Source organism: Bombyx mandarina, chromosome 12 (assembly GCF_030267445.1).
Source record: "Bombyx mandarina strain Sakado chromosome 12, ASM3026744v2".
In the NCBI taxonomy this organism is placed as follows: Eukaryota; Metazoa; Arthropoda; class Insecta; order Lepidoptera; family Bombycidae; genus Bombyx; species Bombyx mandarina.
Genome location: NC_143219.1, coordinates 3,330,391 through 3,350,571, shown reverse-complemented (window position 1 = coordinate 3,350,571; position 20,181 = coordinate 3,330,391). Strand labels below are relative to the sequence as shown.

The 20,181-nt window shown below is 35.4% G+C and overlaps 2 protein-coding genes across 17 annotated transcripts in view; one reads left to right on the top strand and one right to left on the bottom strand.

The window, feature by feature from the left end:
* Positions 1–4,601, top strand: part of LOC114243149 (CUGBP Elav-like family member 1) — a 454,265-nt gene extending 449,664 nt beyond the window's left edge. For all 15 annotated transcript variants that reach the window (XM_089732094.1, XM_089732092.1, XM_089732093.1 and 12 more), the window contains one exon: positions 192–4,601. In XM_089732094.1, the coding sequence (XP_089588220.1) occupies positions 192–463 (272 nt within the window). In that variant the 3' untranslated portion in view covers positions 464–4,601. The remainder of the gene's footprint in view (positions 1–191) is intronic.
* A 6,382-nt stretch (positions 4,602–10,983) lies between these two features.
* Positions 10,984–19,002, bottom strand: LOC114243109 (endoplasmic reticulum lectin 1). Of its 2 annotated transcripts, XM_028174486.2 has the most exons (8): positions 18,571–19,002; positions 18,270–18,501; positions 17,752–17,916; positions 16,963–17,258; positions 15,799–15,852; positions 14,405–14,569; positions 12,282–12,444; positions 10,984–11,338 (listed from the first exon to the last, which is right to left on the bottom strand). In XM_028174486.2, exons 1-8 carry the CDS (start codon positions 18,727–18,729, stop codon positions 11,019–11,021), a joined length of 1,554 nt encoding a protein of 517 aa, XP_028030287.2. In that variant the 5' UTR covers positions 18,730–19,002; the 3' UTR covers positions 10,984–11,018. The 2 variants fall into 2 exon arrangements, with proteins under 2 accessions (XP_028030287.2, XP_028030288.2); XM_028174487.2 differs by lacking the exon at positions 15,799–15,852 and having other exon boundaries at positions 18,571–18,994.
* Between the last annotated feature and the right edge of the window lie 1,179 nt (positions 19,003–20,181).

Here is a 20,181-nt window from a genome sequence, read left to right as displayed (position 1 = left end):
CCTACTTGAGACCTTAGAACTTATATCTCAAGGTGGGTGGCGCATTTACGTTGAAGATGTCTATGGGCTCCAGTAACCACTTAACACCAGGTTGGCTGTGAGATCGTCCAACCGCCAAGCAATAAAAAATACATAAATACAAAAATTTGTCATTTCGAATTAATTTTCAATTTGTTCTTAAACCGTTCCAGGTCCGGAAGGCGGCAACCTGTTCATTTACCACCTGCCCCAGGAGTTCACGGACACGGACCTGGCGTCTACGTTTCTGCCGTTCGGACACGTGATTTCGGCAAAAGTGTTCATAGACAAACAGACGAACCTCTCGAAGTGTTTCGGTTTCGTCTCGTACGACAACGCAGCCTCCGCACAAGCGGCCATACAGGCGATGAACGGCTTTCAAATAGGTACAAAGAGACTTAAAGTTCAATTGAAACGATCCAAGGAACTGTCAAGACCGTACTAGAATATTCCAGAATTCGTTCCTAGTGCAAAGAAATTACGAAAGAAAAACTATATCGAAAAGGGGTTGTAGTTTCTGTATGTTTGTTGTGATGTAACCGGTGCACACGAGCACGATCCATGAGGCGCGCGAAAAGTTATATTATGGAACGCGATTCCGAGTGCACAGTTGTTAACTAATAAGTATGTATATTAATAAGGTTTGTGTTAAAGGATTATCGTTTCCAAAGTATTCCCCAAATTTCTTTATTATTATTATTAATATTGTAAATTAATTTTTAAAGTTGGTATCATTTAGAAACTTTTTGATTAGGTATATAAAAGATGAATTTGATCAGGAACCAACGACGACCAGCACCAAAGAACTGGTACTTTACAATGTAAATTTCTGATACTAGTTATTTCTTCACCCAAAGTTTTACATTCAGAATATGAATACCAAATAAGTATTGCTCGTAGATTTTTATTTAAAGGTTGCGTTCGTTTTGAACAAGTTAGTTTATATGTTTTTCTTGTTATTATCGTTTGTTTTATTTTATGTTACCACTCGTAGTAAAATATGTGTATTCATTCACGTGGCCATTGTCAGTTGCAATCCAGTCATTTCGTTTGAAAAAAAAATTTAAGATGTTTAGATTAAAGATGATGATCTCAAAGTGATCAGTGTATTTATTGTTTACATTATTCGTTTTACAACATCTCAATGGAAAGATCTTACAGATTCAAAATAGTGGTGGGATAGTGTATAGTATTTTTTATACAAGTTCTCTATCTCATCAAAATTTACTTTTGTCGTCATCAAAATGTCTGACATTTCTGACGATCAACATAGAATTTTTAAAACTTTAATTTCATCTAAAGTTGTCACTGTAAGATTCATAGATTATACTGAGACTCAATAGTACTTAAAGTAGTGGGGAGCATAATAGCATAAAAGCATAGATTGTCTATGACAAATGCCTTTGCTTTCCGGCTTTGTATGTGGTTTTCAAAAGATTCGAGAAACTCGCAGTCTCTTGTCATAAGTAATAATGTCTTTTTTAAATAATAAAAGTAAAGTCAATTGAAAATGAAATAATGAAGTCCATAGTCTATATTGATATTTGTCCTAATCTATTATTATTTAGGTACCTTATTGCAAATTATTTTAACGCTTACAGTTTTGACATTAAAGTCTAAGTTTCCAAGTTGAAATTATTATTTCGTATTGTGTATTAATTTCAGCCCCTTGATACTTTTGAAAAGTACCTACACAAGCAAGTACCTATTGTTTTATTGGTACTATTTATTTTGTTGTGCTTGTTTTGTATGTAGTTTTTTACAAACGTACTTTAGTACAAAAGTCAAATCGATTACGATTAAACTATTAATAAACACATCGAACACACTGGCCCTTTAGTCAAAGTTTTTTTTGTTAGTAAGGTTTAAGTAATTTAATATTAGAATAATTTCGCATGTAAGTTTGGTGTTTCTTTTTTTTTCTTCTATTTAAAAAATATGTACTTTTAAATTTTTCTCTACTCTTATTAATTTGATTAGTCACTGGCACTTTTCATTATTATTATTTAAGTTCAAAAATATTGCGTTGTGGAATAGATGAAGCCGAGATAAAGCACTACCAATTTATAAATGACAAAATGCATAAAAAATACGTAGATTTATATTAATCGAGAAAAACGGTTTCTTTGTTTCAAAGCAAATATAACTTAACAATTTTTTTTTAATTGGTTTTGGTAGTCAAATTTATATTCAATATATACTTTTGTACCCAATTTCATTAACTGTGACATTTCAGCTTGATTCTAAAACTTACCCCACATTTCTTCCACGACGCATAATTATTTACCTGCTACTTAGCTCTACGATTAAGTATTAATTATTAATATTTTTATTTTCGATGTATTCACTCGTCGTATGTAAGGACTTCGCTCAATAAAAAGGATTAAGGAAACTTATAAGGGAATCAATCAACGTTGCTTGTGAAAAGTCATAATTAATAATTTGTTTTGTTCATTAAAAATAAAGTGTAACGTATTCATGTTCGTTAACATGTCAACTGACATGTTGTCTTCGTCTAGACTTTTTTATTCAAAAGTAAATTAAAAGAAAGTTAACTCATTAATTTTGAAGTTGGCATTACAAACAAGCACTTTGAACATTGTCAATGTCATTGTCTTAACAGTTGCTTATAGAATGGGTACATAATCGTTTATCACAAATTTAAATATAAATGAGTTAACTTTCGTATGAACTTTTAAAGTTGTGATTTGACATTGATCCGCCATTAAACGACCATTTGATGAAATTTTAATTAAAAAAACCTTTTGTACAATGTCAACATAATGATTAAATAAAATTACTTTAATAAAGTCAAGATAGAAAAATTGCAAAGTTCTACGTTTTGTGTATCTTAATATAAGTTTTATCGTTTAATTTAAAATATGGATGATCTTTATGTGAAGTTTAATGCTCAAACTTTGAAAATAAGGTTCGCAAATCATTTGTAAAAAAAAGGCTTACATAAAATGCTTTATAAAAACAAGCCTCGACAATATTTTTTTCTAAATGTACGGTGCTACCTTATTTTCTCTGTTGAGTTCATAATTTTAAATGTCTAATGAAAGACAACATTTAGACTGAATAAGTTTCCTTTTAGACGTTACTGAACAAAAAACTTGTTCTTTGTGATTCCTTTAGTGAATTTGTGTAAGTAGTGAAATTTTGTCGTTTCTTTAATTATTATACTGGGTGTATCGGAAAAGTTCTCGAAAACGAAGACAGTCGTTGTTGATTACTGACGCAACTAAGAATAACAACTCATACGTATATCGAACGATTTTTTTGCTCGCGATGTTACGATGTAAAAGTCCAAATAACGCCACTCTCCTCCCAAGACACGCGGAGTCGTCTACCTTTGACTTTAGTCGCGAATGTATTCGAGAACAGTCCCCTTACGCCCTGAATTTCTTTTTTGTCTTTTTGTTTATTTTATTGTTATTTAAGGTTATAAATTATTATCATATAAAGTCATGAGAGTAAAAATTAACAAAATGAAGGTATAAAGTAAATTGTAATAATGTGATTGTTTTTTAAGAAATGAAAATGGGAATCCGCGACACGTACAATTACTGTTATTTTGTGAAGCTGGTTGTCTATGACTTGATACGTTTTAAAAAGCCATACCGTACCTACTGTGCTATCATCAAACCAAGCCTAAATAAGAATCATGCCGTCATTTTGGTTCTTGGTGGATTCATTAAAGAAAACAGAGGGCTTGCTTTTATATGATCTGTGCTCTTGCAACAACGATCGAGCATTCAAAGTAGTCATAATATTTTGTATTCGAAACGTGAAAATGGATGTCCAGCTTCAAGTTTGATAGATAAAATGAAATATAAATTGGGAATAAAAGTTACCTACAATTTTTTATGTAACTAATAGACTTGAAAAAAATAATGTACAGTTTGTCTATGAATCAAAATTTAATTTTTACGAGTCATTGTAATTTTTTTTAGTCTCGTTGTTGGTGGTGCTGCCAGCTCATAAAGTATTGAACATTTAATATTTAGCTGAGAATACTTGCTTTTTTATATTTTCGCCAACCATTCGCCAATGATAGTCCTCATTATTTACAACTAAACATTTATAGCGTAGAACAACATTCGTTTATGTTCTTTATACTGTTTTCTGTCTAAATTTTCTATATTTGCTCAGAATATCATTATTAATAATTTATACTGTCATTTTATAAATACTGTCATTCCTATTGAGTCGTATAGTTTATTGATACCACAGAGAAAACGAATGTTGGCAAAAGTATAATTTCAATGTGATGTTTCAGCATAAAAATAATCAATAATCAAAAATGCTATTTATTAAATTGTGGGTACTACGAATGAGTTTCTAATCTTATTATTTTACTTTGTTTGCGAAAAGTAAAATCAGCTTGATTGAATAATAGAGTCACGGTACAATAATCAGCATATCTATGGAAAGATGAAAAAATATATATATTTTTACAAATCTCGAGGCACTTTAGCGAATATACTAAAGTAAATGCAAAATTCAAAGAACTGTTTTTATATACAAACACCCGTTTTTGTTTATTATGGATGTAAATAAATGTCAAGTTTCAAAACGCCGATTTGTTTTTTTCTTAACCTCTTTATTATTAAAAATAATGCAGAGCACTTTATTCAAGGTTACACATTAGACTCTCCATTCATTTGTCGCTGACAATGCAGTCAACTTATGTTGGAATTGCATAAATTCTTTAAAGAGGCTAATTGGAAATGTGTCCAGCTGTAAGCAGCAATTTTGTTTTTTTATTGCTTAGATGAGTGTACGAGCTCACAGCCCACCTGGTGTTAAGTGGTTACTGGAGCCCATAGACATCTACGACGTAAATGCGCCACCCACCTTGAGATATAAAGTTCTAAGGTCTCAAGTATAGTTACAACGGCTGCCCCATCCTTTAAACCGAAACGCATTACTGCTTCACGGCAGAAATAGGCAGGATGGTGGTACCTACCCGTGCGGACTCACAAGAGGTCCTACCACCACTAAAGTAATTTACAACTCAAACTCACTAAAGTAGCGCCATCGCCGCAAGTGGTATGATATGAGTATAACAGTGGTAAAGCATAAAGGGATTGAAGTGTGCAGTGTTGTAAAATTTATTATGATAACTTTTGGCGCTATCTTTGAAATGACAACCCTTTCTACTCTTCTCTTTTTGTGATATAGAAGACGAGCATGCATGCTGTATTTTGTTCCACGTTTTGTTTGTTTGCTTTCGGACAGGATTTCTTCGAATTCTTTCCCTTACTGCTTTGACCGCCTTTTTCGTACGAACACTACGTGGACGGCCAGATCTCTCAAATATATAAAGTGTATTATATATTAAATATATTTTATCTATGGCCAGATCTTTTTCTGTCACAAACAGAGGAGGTCTCATTGAACCTATTAATAGCCCGGTACACAAATATTTTACTAATACCAAACGTATGGAGAGTTTTAAAAATTGCATTTGGCTCCATACCTATTTTGTGTAATGCAATCACAGCGATTCGGTTCTCTTTATCACCCCACTCCATTTTAATATCGCAAAATATTGTACAATGTATTGGCGCCAAAATGAGAAAACTCTATGAGCAATCATATAAAAATGACAGATTCCAAATTCAAATGTAATATTTTGTTTATTTTTACTTGGAGCAGTATTTATGGCCAGACTAAGTATATTGTATACAAGTTCCGAACAAGAACATTCAGACTGTTGGTCTATATCAGCGGTCGGGGAACCGGGGTAAATTACAAATTACCCCAAATGGGGTAAAATGAAATTTTGGGGGGTAAAAATGAAACTTTTGTGAGTAAAAAGTATATATTGAAGTGAAAATTCTTTGGAATCGTTGTGATTTCAAATTCGATGAAACAAAATGAAACGAAAATAAAAAATTTTTTTTTACAAAATTATCATGGGTGCTATACTTCGATCAATAATACTACTAGATTCGCGATTAGCGCTTCAAAAGCGGCCCGAAAAATAAATTTGTGGTCTTATTTCAAATTAGTATGGTCCAATCATAGCCAACACTAAGACGTCAAAACGCTGCAATGCGCGTTCAAAAACTGAGTAAAAAACCACCGTAACACCAAGGTTTTGGAAGGAATATCTTTTTTTGGTAAATTTATATTATTAAGTGTTTTTCATAAAATAATAAACACAATTATATTGTAAATAAAACACAATTTACGAATATTGTAATTGTTTGGCCAATGTTTGCAACAAGGTACCAACTATTGTAACAAACATCACCAATTCTTGAACAGGGAATGCATAGAGTCGTTTTGTTATTTTATAATGTTATTTTTGTTTGTAGATTTCCTAGTAGCCCCTTGTCGCTGTGCACAATGGATATATATTGTCGCGAAAGAAAGAGGAGAAGAAATATAGAACCCTTATAAAAATTCTAGAATTGTTCAATGGTGGTGGCAAATCAATGCAAAAAAGTATTAAAAAAACTTTATATGTATGTGTAAATATTTTAAGCGTATATGCTGAAAAGGATTTGTTTTCTGGGGGAAACGAACACAGCCATAAAATAAGCCTAAATTAAACTGATTATAGAAAAATTCATTGATATAAGATTACATTATATTTGTAAAAAAGAAACCGCTCATATAAAAATGACTTCTAAAAGACAGCTTTATAACAAACTGAATCTGTTTAAAGGTAATTAAACCTACATTATTGTTTTAATTACTTCTGTATAAAGAATACGTGGAAAACATGTTTCGTGTTTCCTTTCACATTTTTTTTACTTTATTCAATTTTATTTTTTATCACCTATTTGTTGTAATAGCGGCAATGTAAAATATTATCTACTACTTTTTTGAGTCGGTCAAAAATAGTTGCAACCATACAAAACAAATCTAAAACAAATATGTATATTCTGCAACTCTATGTCTTTTAATACTTACTGTGTTCTGAGCATTGAAATGTAATACCAAGAACTACATCTAGTTCCACAATACAATAAGCACGAAATTTTAAACAAATATTTTTAACCTTATAAATTAAGCTTTAAGTATCATTTTAGAATAAATATTTTTGTACTGATGACTTTTTATGTTCAAGTGACATTTTAAATTTATTCCATAATATTCTTTTTCTGACGAAAGGACCTAAGTACATATATTTTGCAATGGTAATTAAACTTTATGTTTAAGTATTAAGGTTTATAATAAACTGAAGTCGTTAACATTATTAAACTTTTTTCTAAGAAATGAAGATGTTTTCGTGTCTGCAAACGTGGCCACTGGAGCGTCTTATTTTTGTTCCTAATCCTTCTTCTTCTCAGTCGTATGCACTCTTGGCAGAGTGGTCGTGGTCATCACTTCGGTTGGTGGTGCGCTTCACCAGACGTCGCCATTCCTCGCGTACCGCGGCCCTTCTTGTGCACTCGTTAACGGGACCGTTTAGAGCTGCCTTTATTTGGTCGGTCCATCGTAACGGTGATCTGCCGCGCGGTCTTGTACCCTCTATCATGCCCTGCACCACAAGGCGCTCAACCGAGTCGTCACCCCGCCGCGACACATGCCCGAAGAAAGTGAGAATGCGACCCTGAACGATGGAGGATAGTCGCTGCTTGATGCCGAGTTCCTGTAAAATTGACTGATTCGTTCTGAACTCTGTCCACGATATTTGCAGCATTCTTCTCCAGCACCACATTTCGAGAGCATCTATCCTCTTTTTCTCACTTTCTCTCAATGTCCAGGTCTCAGCAGCATAAAGAAAAATGGGGAAGACCAGCGCTCTTACAAGTCTGATTTTAGTGGCTTTAGTGATATTTCGATTCCCCCATATTTTCTTCAGCCTGTCCATGGCTGACCTCGAAACAGCCATACGCCGCTTGATTTCATCAACGCACCCGCCAGTGTTCGATATCAGTGCACCTAAGTAAATGTATGACTGTACGACATCGCAGTTCGCAATTTTTGTGACCTCTGGCGAGTTATTATTAGCACGGTCGACAATCATGACACTTGTTTTGTTGCGGTTAATTTTAAGTCCGAAATCAAGACTGACGCGTTCCACTCTACCGAGTAGCTCTTCCATCTGGCTAACACCTGACGCGACTAAAGTGATGTCGTCTGCATAACGAAGATTTGAAATCTTCCGACCTCCGATAGTTATTCCATCTGACCAGTTTTCGAGGGCGATTCTCATTATAAGCTCCGTATATATATTGAACAGGAGCGGTGATATAATACACCCTTGGCGAACTCCTGCGCTAGGGTGGAAGTGACGCGATAGAATGTCATCTATTCTAACTGAAGCTGTTCCTTCCTCATAGAGTCGCCTCAGCAGATGGACCAAGTGTTTGGGGGTACCCATGGCCAAAATAGTTTCCCAAAGTTTTGGCCATTTGACAGAATCAAACGCCTTAGAGAAATCCACAAAGCATAAGTACGTAGGCTTGTTGAATTCCCGGGATTTTTCGATGATCTGTCGAACGGTTAATATTTGTTCTCGTGTACCTTTACCCTTTACAAAGCCGGCCTGTTCAGGAGCAATTTCTTTAGAGAGGTACGATTTAAGGCGCTCGTTAACGATACGCAGCAATATCTTGCATGCGTGTGGAATCAACGCTATGAGACGGTAATTACTGCAGCTTTTTGTCGAGCCTTTTTTATGCAGTGGCACGAAAACAGTATGAACCCAGTCTTGGGGCCAAGTTCCAGACTGCCATATTTTATTACACAGGGTATGGAAAATTTCAACGCCATACTCCCCAGATGCCTCAATCGTTTCAATTGGAATGGCGTCCTTCCCTGTGGCTTTCCCTTTCTTAAGATGTTTTATTGCAGCCCTAACCTCATCCTTAAGAATGCTCGGCTCTATCTCTTCATCTTGAGGTGCTGTTGGATCGAAACAGTGCGAGTTAGGATCTTGAAACAGAGATTGGCAGTACTGTTTCCACGTTTCGGAAATATCCTCAAGGTCTGTTACTGTTTCACCTTGCGAATTCTCAATAGCCCATGTTTTTGAAGATAGAGTTTTAGTTAAGGATTTAATTTTCTGATGAAGATCTCGTGTTTCATGCTTATTAGCGTGTTTTTCTAGTTCAATACAGAGGTTTTGGAGATACTGATTTCGGTCCCGTCTGCATGCTTCTTGTATCCGAGCTGATTTAGCATTTAAGGTCTTCAGATCAGCTCCCGATGTCTTCAATCGTCGTCGTTCCTCTACAAGAGCAAAGGTATCGACACTCATCCAGTGTTGACGCTTATGAGTCTCATTCGGTATCTTTGATGCAGAAACTGCAGTCTGGAAGAGTTCTCTTGCTCGGCTCCACAACTGATTTGGAGTGGCAGATTCTGGATTTATGTCAGTCCAGCGACTCCAATTTTGCTCTAGTGTATTCACAAACTTGGGTAAGTCTGTAGGCTGGATTCTTCGCTGCTTGTCAACCTTCCTAGCAGCCTTAAGTTTGAGTTGTATTGTTGCTACCAGAAGTTCATGGTCTGAGCTACAGTCGGCTCCGGGCAGGGTGTGAGCGTTCCTCACAGAAGTTTTCCACCGTGAACTAATCATGATATAATCAATCTGATTTCTATGACCAGTTGGAGATGTCCATGTATACAGCCTACGTGGATGATTTTGGAAAAAGCTGTTACATATCACTAAGTTGTGGTCGGCAGCAAACTCTAACAGACGCTCACCCCTTTCGTTACGCTGACCCAACCCGAATTTTCCGGCGGTCTGACTAAGCTGATTTGCATTTGCTCCAATTTTTGAGTTAAGATCACCCATAACTATAAGTAGCTCTCGATTGGGTATCTTAGACATGGTGTTTTCCAAAGCGCAGTAAAAATCTTCTAAATCCTTATCACTCGATGAGCTTGTTGGTGCGTAGACCTGTATGATGTTCAAGTTTACCGGTGCTGCCTTAATTCTTATACTGAGTACTCTATCACTCACGGACTCATAGCCCATCACACAATCGTTGATGCCCTTTGGTATGACAATCGCGACCCCGTTACTGCTCTTTGTATTATTTCCAGAAAAATAAATAGCGTGTGCATCAGTAAGAAAGTGGCCATTACTTTTCCAATGTGTTTCAGAAAGGCCACAGACGTTAAGTTCGCACCGGGTTATTTCTTTCTCTAATATATGAAGTTTTCCAGGTTGCATCAAGCCACGCACATTCCAAGTTCCTATCTTCTGAATGTGACGTATCTTTAAAGTTCCAGTTGTCCAGTTTCCATGCAGTGCCTGGTCTCCTACACGTACATGGCCGGTATCCAATTTAACACCGTCTGCCCCGGACGCAGAGCGGCGCCGGTTGCTAAGCGGATCGCATGGCCACCGTTGTTTTCCATTTCGTAACCTCATGATGACTTTCTTGGGAGATTAGTGTGGTGGTTTCCCCTTGCCTTCCACACCGCAGTAGTATCCGGTGACCCGTCAACTGATATCTAGTATTCGACACTACAGAGGGTGCTGCTGCCCACCCACTGGGACATCCCTCAGCCGGTTTTCACGGCACCCACGGGAAGATAGGGGAAGATGCTATTCTACTATCCGACATCCTACGGAGTCCACACTTTTTAAGGAGATTTAATTCCTCATGGTCTGTGGCTACCAATTATCGGGTTATTTAACCGCCGCCCGAGGCTCGGCGTTGTTGTTGCTCGTTTGGCACCACCCGGGGAGCACGTGTAGGGTGAATATTGTGAATTTTGGTAGAACCTACGGACGCGAGCAACTGCACCCCCCTAATCCTTAATCTAGTACTATTATTGATCGAAGGTGCTATAATATAAAAGATTTTTTTTTCTTCGCCAATATCAACTTACACAAAAATATTTTGGGGTATTAATTAAAAGTTTCCCGACCGCTGTTCTATATATACACCATACTATACTATATATAAGGTCATCGACCGAGCGTCGAAGCTCGGTCGAAGACCTACCCCTATGTCGTAATATGTTTAAAAAAAACAACAACAATTTTAAAACCAACAAAAATCAAACATTTATTACAACTAATCATTCTCGTATTTTGGTACATTCTTGTCTGAGACATCATCGACAGCCTCACTCCTCTCCTTCTTCTTTTCCAAGGCCTCTCTCACAGTTTTTATAAGGCCATTCTCGTCGGCCAAAGGCAATATGTCGCATATCAAAGGCGATTCCACGCCCAGTATGTAATGACAAGTTTTAGGTTCCAACAAGTACAGGGAGACTTGAGCTGGACTCGACGAATTCTCTAGACATTTAAGTTTGACCTCGGTCTGCCGGGGTCGGCCGGTTTTGTCGCAAACGTCGCCGTTCGAATAGAAATGCGATATTGAAATTCTTTGATCTGAAAACAATATAAATTAAGTATTTAAGTATATTATATCGACAGGAAAGACTATTGTTTAACCGATATTTCGCTTAATACCCGACATTTATCTATATATTAATACGAGAAGCAAAAACGTTGTACCCCTATTTACGAAAATTGCGCGGATGGAGAACTATGAAATTTCCGACACTTATAGAGAATATAGAGGAGTGCAGAATGTTTTTTTTTAAATTAAGCATAAAAAATGCAGTAAATCAATACAAAAAACATTACACACACTGCCTTGTATTAGACTGTAGACACACACACACGCACGCCTACTATTTGTTTATTGTCAAACTTTTCTTATTGCTTGTAGTCTGTGGTCAAATTGAGAATAGATTAAATATTGTTTGTCTTTGTTATTATTTGTCTAAAGTGTAGTCTTGGCGAAACCTGTGATTATAAAAGTAGTCTTTGACAATACAATCATAACAGTGTACGAACATAATTTCAATTAATTATAGTCGAATTTCGACTACCAAGGGACCACTAGTCTTTGTAATTAAGAGTCAATTTCATCTGGTATTACTATCAACAATTCTATTAATTGAACTTCAATTAAGTTTACCCCATTCAAATATCTGAAAAAGTTTTTTTTTTTATGATATTTTTCCAAATTTTAAACTTCAAAAGGCTCGCCTAAAGTAAAGTAACAAAAATATCGCTTAAACCAAATAGCCTTTTAATCCTTGATATAGTATTTACGCATTATATATACATTTATACTGCAGTATGTTAGTCAAATTCAATTCGAAAGAGTCGGAAAATTAATTCCAGTAATCCAAATTTTTCAAATCACAATTCACTTAGAACAACCTATTCTTATCTCATTTACAATATAAGGATATTGGATCTTCATCGGACCGACATCTCTCTCGGGTCTCTATATCAGTCGAGTCATAGTTCAAACAGATACCTATAGGTTTCGGGGCTTTCCCTTTATTATCCTTGATCCAGTCCAAATGCGCTTTCTCATCAAATCGACCCAACATTACGGTGGTCTTCTCGCCGGCGCGATCTATGTGGTACTGGAGCACGTGCTTCCCGTAGCAGAACTCGTATTTCCACCAGCCCGTACCCTGGAATGAAGGGATTGTGTATGATTTATCGATATGGAATTGCGAGAATGTTCCAATTGCGAGCAGGGTCCGTCGTTATGGCCCACCTTGAGAGGGGCTATGGCCAACAATCAACGTCTGTAGGTTGAAGTAGGGATGTCGATATTAGAAAAACATCAATGTTGACATCGATTTAAAAGTATCGATGTACAATAGACATCGATAGTAAAACATCGATTTTGGTAAAAAAAAAAAGGTCATTTTATTTAATATACGTGGTTATTAATAAAAACTACGTTTTACGGATTATAAGCGGGCGTTTAATTATTAGACTTGACTCCGACATCACACTTCGCGATTTACATTTTCTTAATTTCACACACATTTATGTAGTACGGCTTACTACGATTACTTTAATCAATGTAATTTAAGCTAGAAAGTACATCCACCGTTAGATGGCCCTAAAATATAGATGGACATTTCGATAATTCTATATTTTATCTCATAGCATCGATGTTAAAACATCGACGATTTACAGCTAAACCTCGATGTTTATTCAACATCGATGAATATCGATCATCCCTAGGCTGAATATGAAAATGATGATGATGACATTGACTTTACTTTGTCCCAAATTAACTTAGAGCAACTTTTGTTTTACTAATGAATGCTAAAAGGTTACAGCTACTGTTGCTATTACTACTTTTGATGCTGCTGTCATAACTCCCATTACTATAAAAAGGACCTTTAGGGAAAGGGCAAACAGTGTCAACTTACGAGAATTTTACATGCTTTACGGCATTAGGAAAAACGTAAAATTCACACAAGCAACAAAAAAAAGTATTATCCGTCTAAGTTTATTTTAACAAACAATATAATAATAATTTCATTTCAATTATTATTATTTTGTGTTATGACAAGAGCAAAGTGTTTACGCTAGCATTGCCTATCCAAACAGTTGCTTATATCTTATAAAAATCTGTTAGTACATATGAAGAAGAATGGCCTTATTGACTTAACTGTGAACATTATTATGTACTAGAGCCCTCATGAACTAAATTCCATTAAATTCCAAATGTTCACGATTGACTTCCACGGTGAAGGAATAACATCGTGCAATAAAAATCAAACCCGCAAAATTATAATTTGCGTAATTACTGGTGGTAGGACCTCTTGTGAGTCAGCACGGGTAGGTACCACCGCCCATCCTATTTCTGCCGTGAAGCAGTAATGCGTTTCGGTTTGAAGGGTGGGGCAGCCGTTGTAACTATACTGAGACCTTAGAACTATATCTCAAGGTGTGTGGCGCATTTACGTTGTAGATGTCTATGGGCTCCAGTAACCACTTAACACCAGGTGGGCTGTGAGCTCGTCCACACATCTAAGCAATTATTAAATTAAATTAAAAAAACTTTTCAAAACTTAACGGCAGTGATAGAAGTGAAACTTCTCTAGCGTAAAAATGAAAATACTCCTTTGTTTCCCTTCTGTTTGAGACTTGGCACTAAAATCCGAACCACTACATACATATTGTGGGTGCATTTCATTCGTTTGCGTTGTATTTCAACACGACAGACATTGCATGGGTTCTGACTGAGCCTTTGCTCGCCCACCTGTCCTGGTCTGGTTGAGCCTTTGCTCGCCCACCTGTCCTGGTGTGGTTGAGCCTTTGCTCGCCCACCTGTCCTGGTCTGGTTGAGCCTTTGCTCGCCCACCTGTCCTGGTGTGGTTGAGCCTTTGCTCGCCCACCTGTCCTGGTCTGGCTGAGCCTTTGCTCGCCCACCTGTCCTGGTCTGGTTGAGCCTTTGCTCGCCCACCTGTCCTGGTGTGGTTGAGCCTTTGCTCACCCACCTGTCCTGGTCTGGCTGAGCCTCTGCTCGCTCACCTGTCCTGGTCAAACTGGAAAGGCCTCCGGGCCACCAGTAATCCTTCAATCATAAAAAAAAAACATTGTATGGTAAGTGCTCCAAGTTCGACTTACACCATTTAGACAATTTTCCCCGTTGAGGAAGGCTCGTACGGGAGAATCATCCGTGATTGGCGGAGGGCGCTTGTCGACGCTCGGTACTGGCTTCGGTGGGTCTGACGTCATATCGTCGTCGTCACCCAGCGGGTGTAGTTCGAATTTCAAATGGGTTTCGCCGTCCTGAAAAACGTTACGTCATTATTATTAAAAAACTATTCGAAAACTTTATTCCGATTTTAGTTCTATCGATTAAATTTTAGGGATCGAGTACAATGTAACGGTAAAGGTAAGAAAACGCGCTGTCTCTTTCTCGCTTTATTTTTTAAACTATATTTTAAAGTCACGTTTTCATAACTTACAATGATAGGTGTCATATCTATCAAAAACACAATACAATATGAATATAACACCGCTCTCTCAGTTTTTATATGTTTAATGAAACTAGTATTCCCTTTTTTATTGTCAAAATTGAGGAACACTCTCACAGTCTATTTATTCGCTTTATAGTGGTTATCAGGGTCCGTAGAGCTCTCAACTTGAAGACCCACTTCGAGACGCGAGGTCCCAATTGGACTGTACAATTGCGGTCTCACCCTTCAAGCCTCAACAAATGAATGCTATAGGTGATGTTACCCGTATATCTTTAAAATATATCCAACCACCAATAAATGGAAGTTAGCGATCGGACTACGTTAGTGTAATACTGAGAGCACTACTACCCAACCTCCGATGATTTCCTTGGTCGCAAAGGCATTGTAAAAAACGACACCCACGGGAAGATACGGGGTTGTGCTATTTTAAGACATTATGACCATAATCACTGACAGTTCAAGATTTACATTCATTTGTATGCATTACATTTTGTGTTTTGTAATGTTATAGGAAACAAAAACAAAAAAAATCTTATTGGCAACATTAAGTTCGTTGAAGAGGTAAAAAAAAGTCGGTTGCTATGCAAAAAAATGTTCCATGAAGTTTTATGTTTTTCTTATTTAACCTGTAGAGAAGTTCGCCATGGTTAGAAAAAGTCAGCTTTTTTGGTTTTTCTATTATTTTGAAGACCAAAAACAAATGAATCTAATTCTAGAAATATCACTGATCATCAATGTTAAGCCTTCAAACCGGAACAACAGCTTTGGGGCAGAAATTGAGAATATTGTTGTTAATGTATTGTGTGTTGTGCCTCTCCTGATATGCCACCAGTTGGAAGCAAATTCAGTAAAATATTCAAACATTAAGATACCACAAAAAGTAATAATATAACATTAAAAAAAACGTAACAACCTAACTACTTAAACCCAAAAAAAATTAATCTCAAAAATTATAATATTTCTAAATGGGCTAAATACAATATAAATTATTAATTTTGTTTGTATGGACAAAATAAGGTGGTACTACGAAAAACTTACCTTCTCAAATTTTCCGACTTTCAAAACTGCAAGTATATCCTTAACTGTCTGGTCCTGAATGTGCCAATAACAGTGTTAATACAAGCAACTACAGTGTAAATACAAAACAAAATCCAAATTAAAATTAAATAATACACTTAAAAACAAAAAGTATAATATTAAAAGATTTGCTTCATTTATTACCCGGCTCTAACAGTTCTGAGTATTTTAATGACATTTAAAGTAATATCATTAGAGTTAAGCATCATCGGGGCTCAAACCGGAGGAGTTGTTAACACTGGCCCTAGCAAGAGCAGTGCTTTGCAGAATCTAACACCGGATCAGAAATGCGACCAACGGAGAAAATCCAGCGAGAAACTCAGAGGGCTGTTTCCCTTGTGTTGTTAACTACAGCTGAATTAAATTGTGCTACAAGCAGCAACAGTACTTAACAAAACATTACAGAGCAGACAGGTGAGACTCAGTAATACAGAACATTTTTTTCTATAGTTTTCTATAGTGTTATAGTCATTTTATGCCTAATATAATAATATTATGTTTATTTGTTGTAATATACATGTTATTAATATGTTTATATTTGGAAATGGACAAGCCTTATTTGGAAATATATTTGGGAATGTCAAGCCCCGATCCTTCTAAGTGGTGAAACTGCATTCCGAATAAGTGGTGTCTTATTCGGAATGCAGTCTTGTCAAGTCTTGACAATTTTAAAGCTCATTTGAAGGCATGCTTTAAAAGAAACTTTTCCAATATTAGTTTTAATATTAAATTAATGGATATTAAAATTTTAGGTTAAAAATTTTGAACTTACAAAAATTTAGAAAATAGAACAATTCCTTGTAATTAATTGTATGAATGTCAGACATAGAATTGAGACATTGACTTAATTTTGGAGCTAAACATTATGCTACTCTACTTGTAATATAATAGAAAAGCTGTAAGTTCTACCTCATTATGAAATTCCTTGCTCTTATTCATACAAATGACTGTCATCAAACTGCTGGAACTCAAAGTTAATATACTATCAGTCTTCATGTTTGAAATTAATAATGGAACAAATCTTAACTAAAATAAGCCTAAATTCTATTTCAACAATCAAGCATAATAAGGTAAATTACTGCTAGTTATCTTTCACACATAATATAGTAATAATATATTACATACAGCATTATCCATGAGTCTTATGCTCTGATGATGAAATCTCAAACTGTTCGCTTCCATTTTTAATAAGTCCCTTGGCTTCCTTGGAGCTTCTCCGATTGGGAGGCAGTTTATAACATTCTCACTAACATCCATAGGTTTGAACTGTGGATGTTCACATAGAAACGGCGACAGAATAATGATCTCGTACTCGCAAGTAGAAGTCTCTCTGAAGGAATAAACCTCATGCTTTCCATGTGTGTAACAGACATAATGAACCCTAGTTAGTCGTGGTTTGCCATTTAAATCACAAATTGTACCTAAAAATTAAAATTGTTTATCATTATTATTTTTTAATGAGTGAGAAATATCATGACTCAATTAATACATATATAGCCATAATTCCCACACATATGGTGGTCTAAGCGGCACCACAATATGAACTGATGCAGAGCAACTTTTCACATTATTTCAGACTCTGATGAGGTTTGAAAACATCCCTCATTAACAAGCAGCTGGTTGGCGGTTCTCATGATAATGGTGATATGACCGATGATAATAACCTCACCGGCAGGTAGAATAAATGCATAATTGTCTAACGAGTAACAGTACACAACTATCTCACTTTTTCATTTATAATATTAATTAGAAAACTTTTGATTAATTTAATGGAATCACAGCTTTGATGAATTTCAATGAAATCAATTGATGAACAATAATAGGTATGTTTTATAAATAAATACCAGATTGATGGTTTTTAATTATTTATATAATATACTTTTGGCTGAAAATTTAAGTTATTAGTAAACATACCATCATCCATTACTATTTCAACGTTAGGTAGAGCAACTCCCTCTACTTTGGTGGTCTTGGGGATTTGTTTGGATTCCTGTGCAGCTTTCATTTCAGCCTCCAGCTTAGCCTGCTTTTCAGGGCTCCAATATCCCAAAAAGTATTCTTGGGTGTTGATTTGTTTGCCTTATAAAAAAAACAAATGAGTTTGAAAACTGCTTATAATATCTTGCAGGATTTAGAATTTTTAATTTCATAACTGTATCTGTAAAATAATTTTAGTCCATAGATGGAAATTAAAAAAGCTCTATTTTTACAAGTGTTTGTGGCAAATTGTATTAGTACATTTTATAATTATTTTATTATTAAAAGCACTCTGTTTAAAATATTACAGAAAAGGTTTGTAGCTTTGTTATTTCTGAGCTGAAGATTTGAGAACCAATGCAGCTTTACTTGTGGTTTGTGTTTTCATGGGACAAAAAAAATCCATCGATTTACAGAGTAATGAGTTGAACACCTTTAAATACAGTAAAACATACCCTCTCTTTCTTCATGATACTGCCGGATATACCTTCCATGGCATACTTCATAGCTCCAATAGCTTTCCAATCTATATGAACACATTTCTTTGTTCATCAAAGGCTTTAGAAGGTGAAGAGGTGATGGACCATCGTAATCATCAATGCTGGTAGACTCCGTACTACGAAGTTCCGGCAGTTGACATTCGTAACTCTCTTTATTTGTTGTTGTTACTTTAATTAACTCTTGGTTCTAAACAAAATTATTTATTTTAGAACATGTAACTTTTTGTAAAACTTTAATAGTCGGTAGATATATCACCTGAGACTTGTTTTGTTCTCCATCAACAAAATTTTCGTTTAAATTGGGATTACCAGGCCAATTTATCCCAAACAAAATGCTATCATCGAATCCTTTAAAGTCTTGTTCAATACCTATGCAGCTATAAACTAAACTTAACATAACAATTTTCACTCTCATTTTGCTATTTCTTACTAATCACGCCTACACATATTTATTTAATATCTATTGGTTTTAATTTAATAATTAGTCGAGCGTTGGATTTTTTTATTTAATTTACTCGAACAATTTGAATGAATATGTCAAAATAAAACACAATACCGCCAATAAAATTGAAACGTGACCCAAACATTGCACACAGAACAACAATAAGCGGGTATTTTAATTTAGACGGATTATTTATTTCGACCAGACTGACTTGGCATGCTGTCATTTGTCACGAATTTTTTTTTCATTGTTTCACTCTCAGTTTTTTTTATGGGGTTTTATGAACGGGTAACTAAGACCTTTTAGTCAAGTCTTATTTTAATTTATATTGATATTTTATGAAAAATTATAATATGGAGTGAAATGAAATGAAATGAAGATGATTAATTTGAAACATTAATCAACTGGGATGAAATGAAATGAAATGAGATGAGATGATCTCTGATATGGAATGAAATTTATAATCTCAGTAAAATGGTGGTTATTTACTGAGATTTTTTCATTGGACTATTTGGAGGATCCCGAGAAATTACGTCCAGCGGCTTTGTTTCATTTTCCCGCATTTGTGCACTTTCACAGATAATAAATAGTTAATAAGCCACCGTTATTACACATTTAAATCTGAATAAATACTAAATAGACAAAAACAAATCACACAACTTCACACTCCTCGCGTTCCCCCCAAAAAGTCCTACTCTCAGTTTACTCATATTGCGCGTAGCTGGAACATTCCCTTTTAAGCTACCAGCGAATAGGTAAAGAAAAGCTCTTAAAATCTGTCAATATTTATTTAGACTTTTTTAATTTCTTTTATCATTACATACTTAATGAAAGTAGGTTCAGTAGGCAGCGGTTTGGCATTGTTGAAGTCTATGGGCGACGATAACCACTCACCATCAGGTGGACCGTATGCTCGTCTGTCTGGGGTATTAAAAATAAAAAAAGGAAAGACGGACAACGTCACAGATTAAAATTTTAGTATTAAAGACAAGGTTCAAGACCATACGCAAAAAGGGAATTTATTTGTGTGAATTGTTTATGTTTCCTCAGGTTTAAACATGCAATATCGATGATTTAACTATTTAGATTTGCGAAAATGCACAAATGTGGGAATGTAGCTTAATGTAGTAATGAAGCGTAATGTAGAATGTAGCTATATATGGCTTCTCGGTTTTTTCAAAAAGTCCATGTAAATCTTATTGGATAACCACCATTTTACTGAGGCTTTGTTTCACCCGAACTCATCCCTTTCATTTAATTTCATAACAAGCGATTACAGTCTCAAATTAATCATATCACCTCATTTCCGTCCATATTATTTTTCATCTAACAAAAATAAATAAAATTAGTATTATAACTAATATGCTTTGATATCTTTGCATTTCTTGTTTAAAAGCTACTACTACTACTGTCAAATGTCAATTC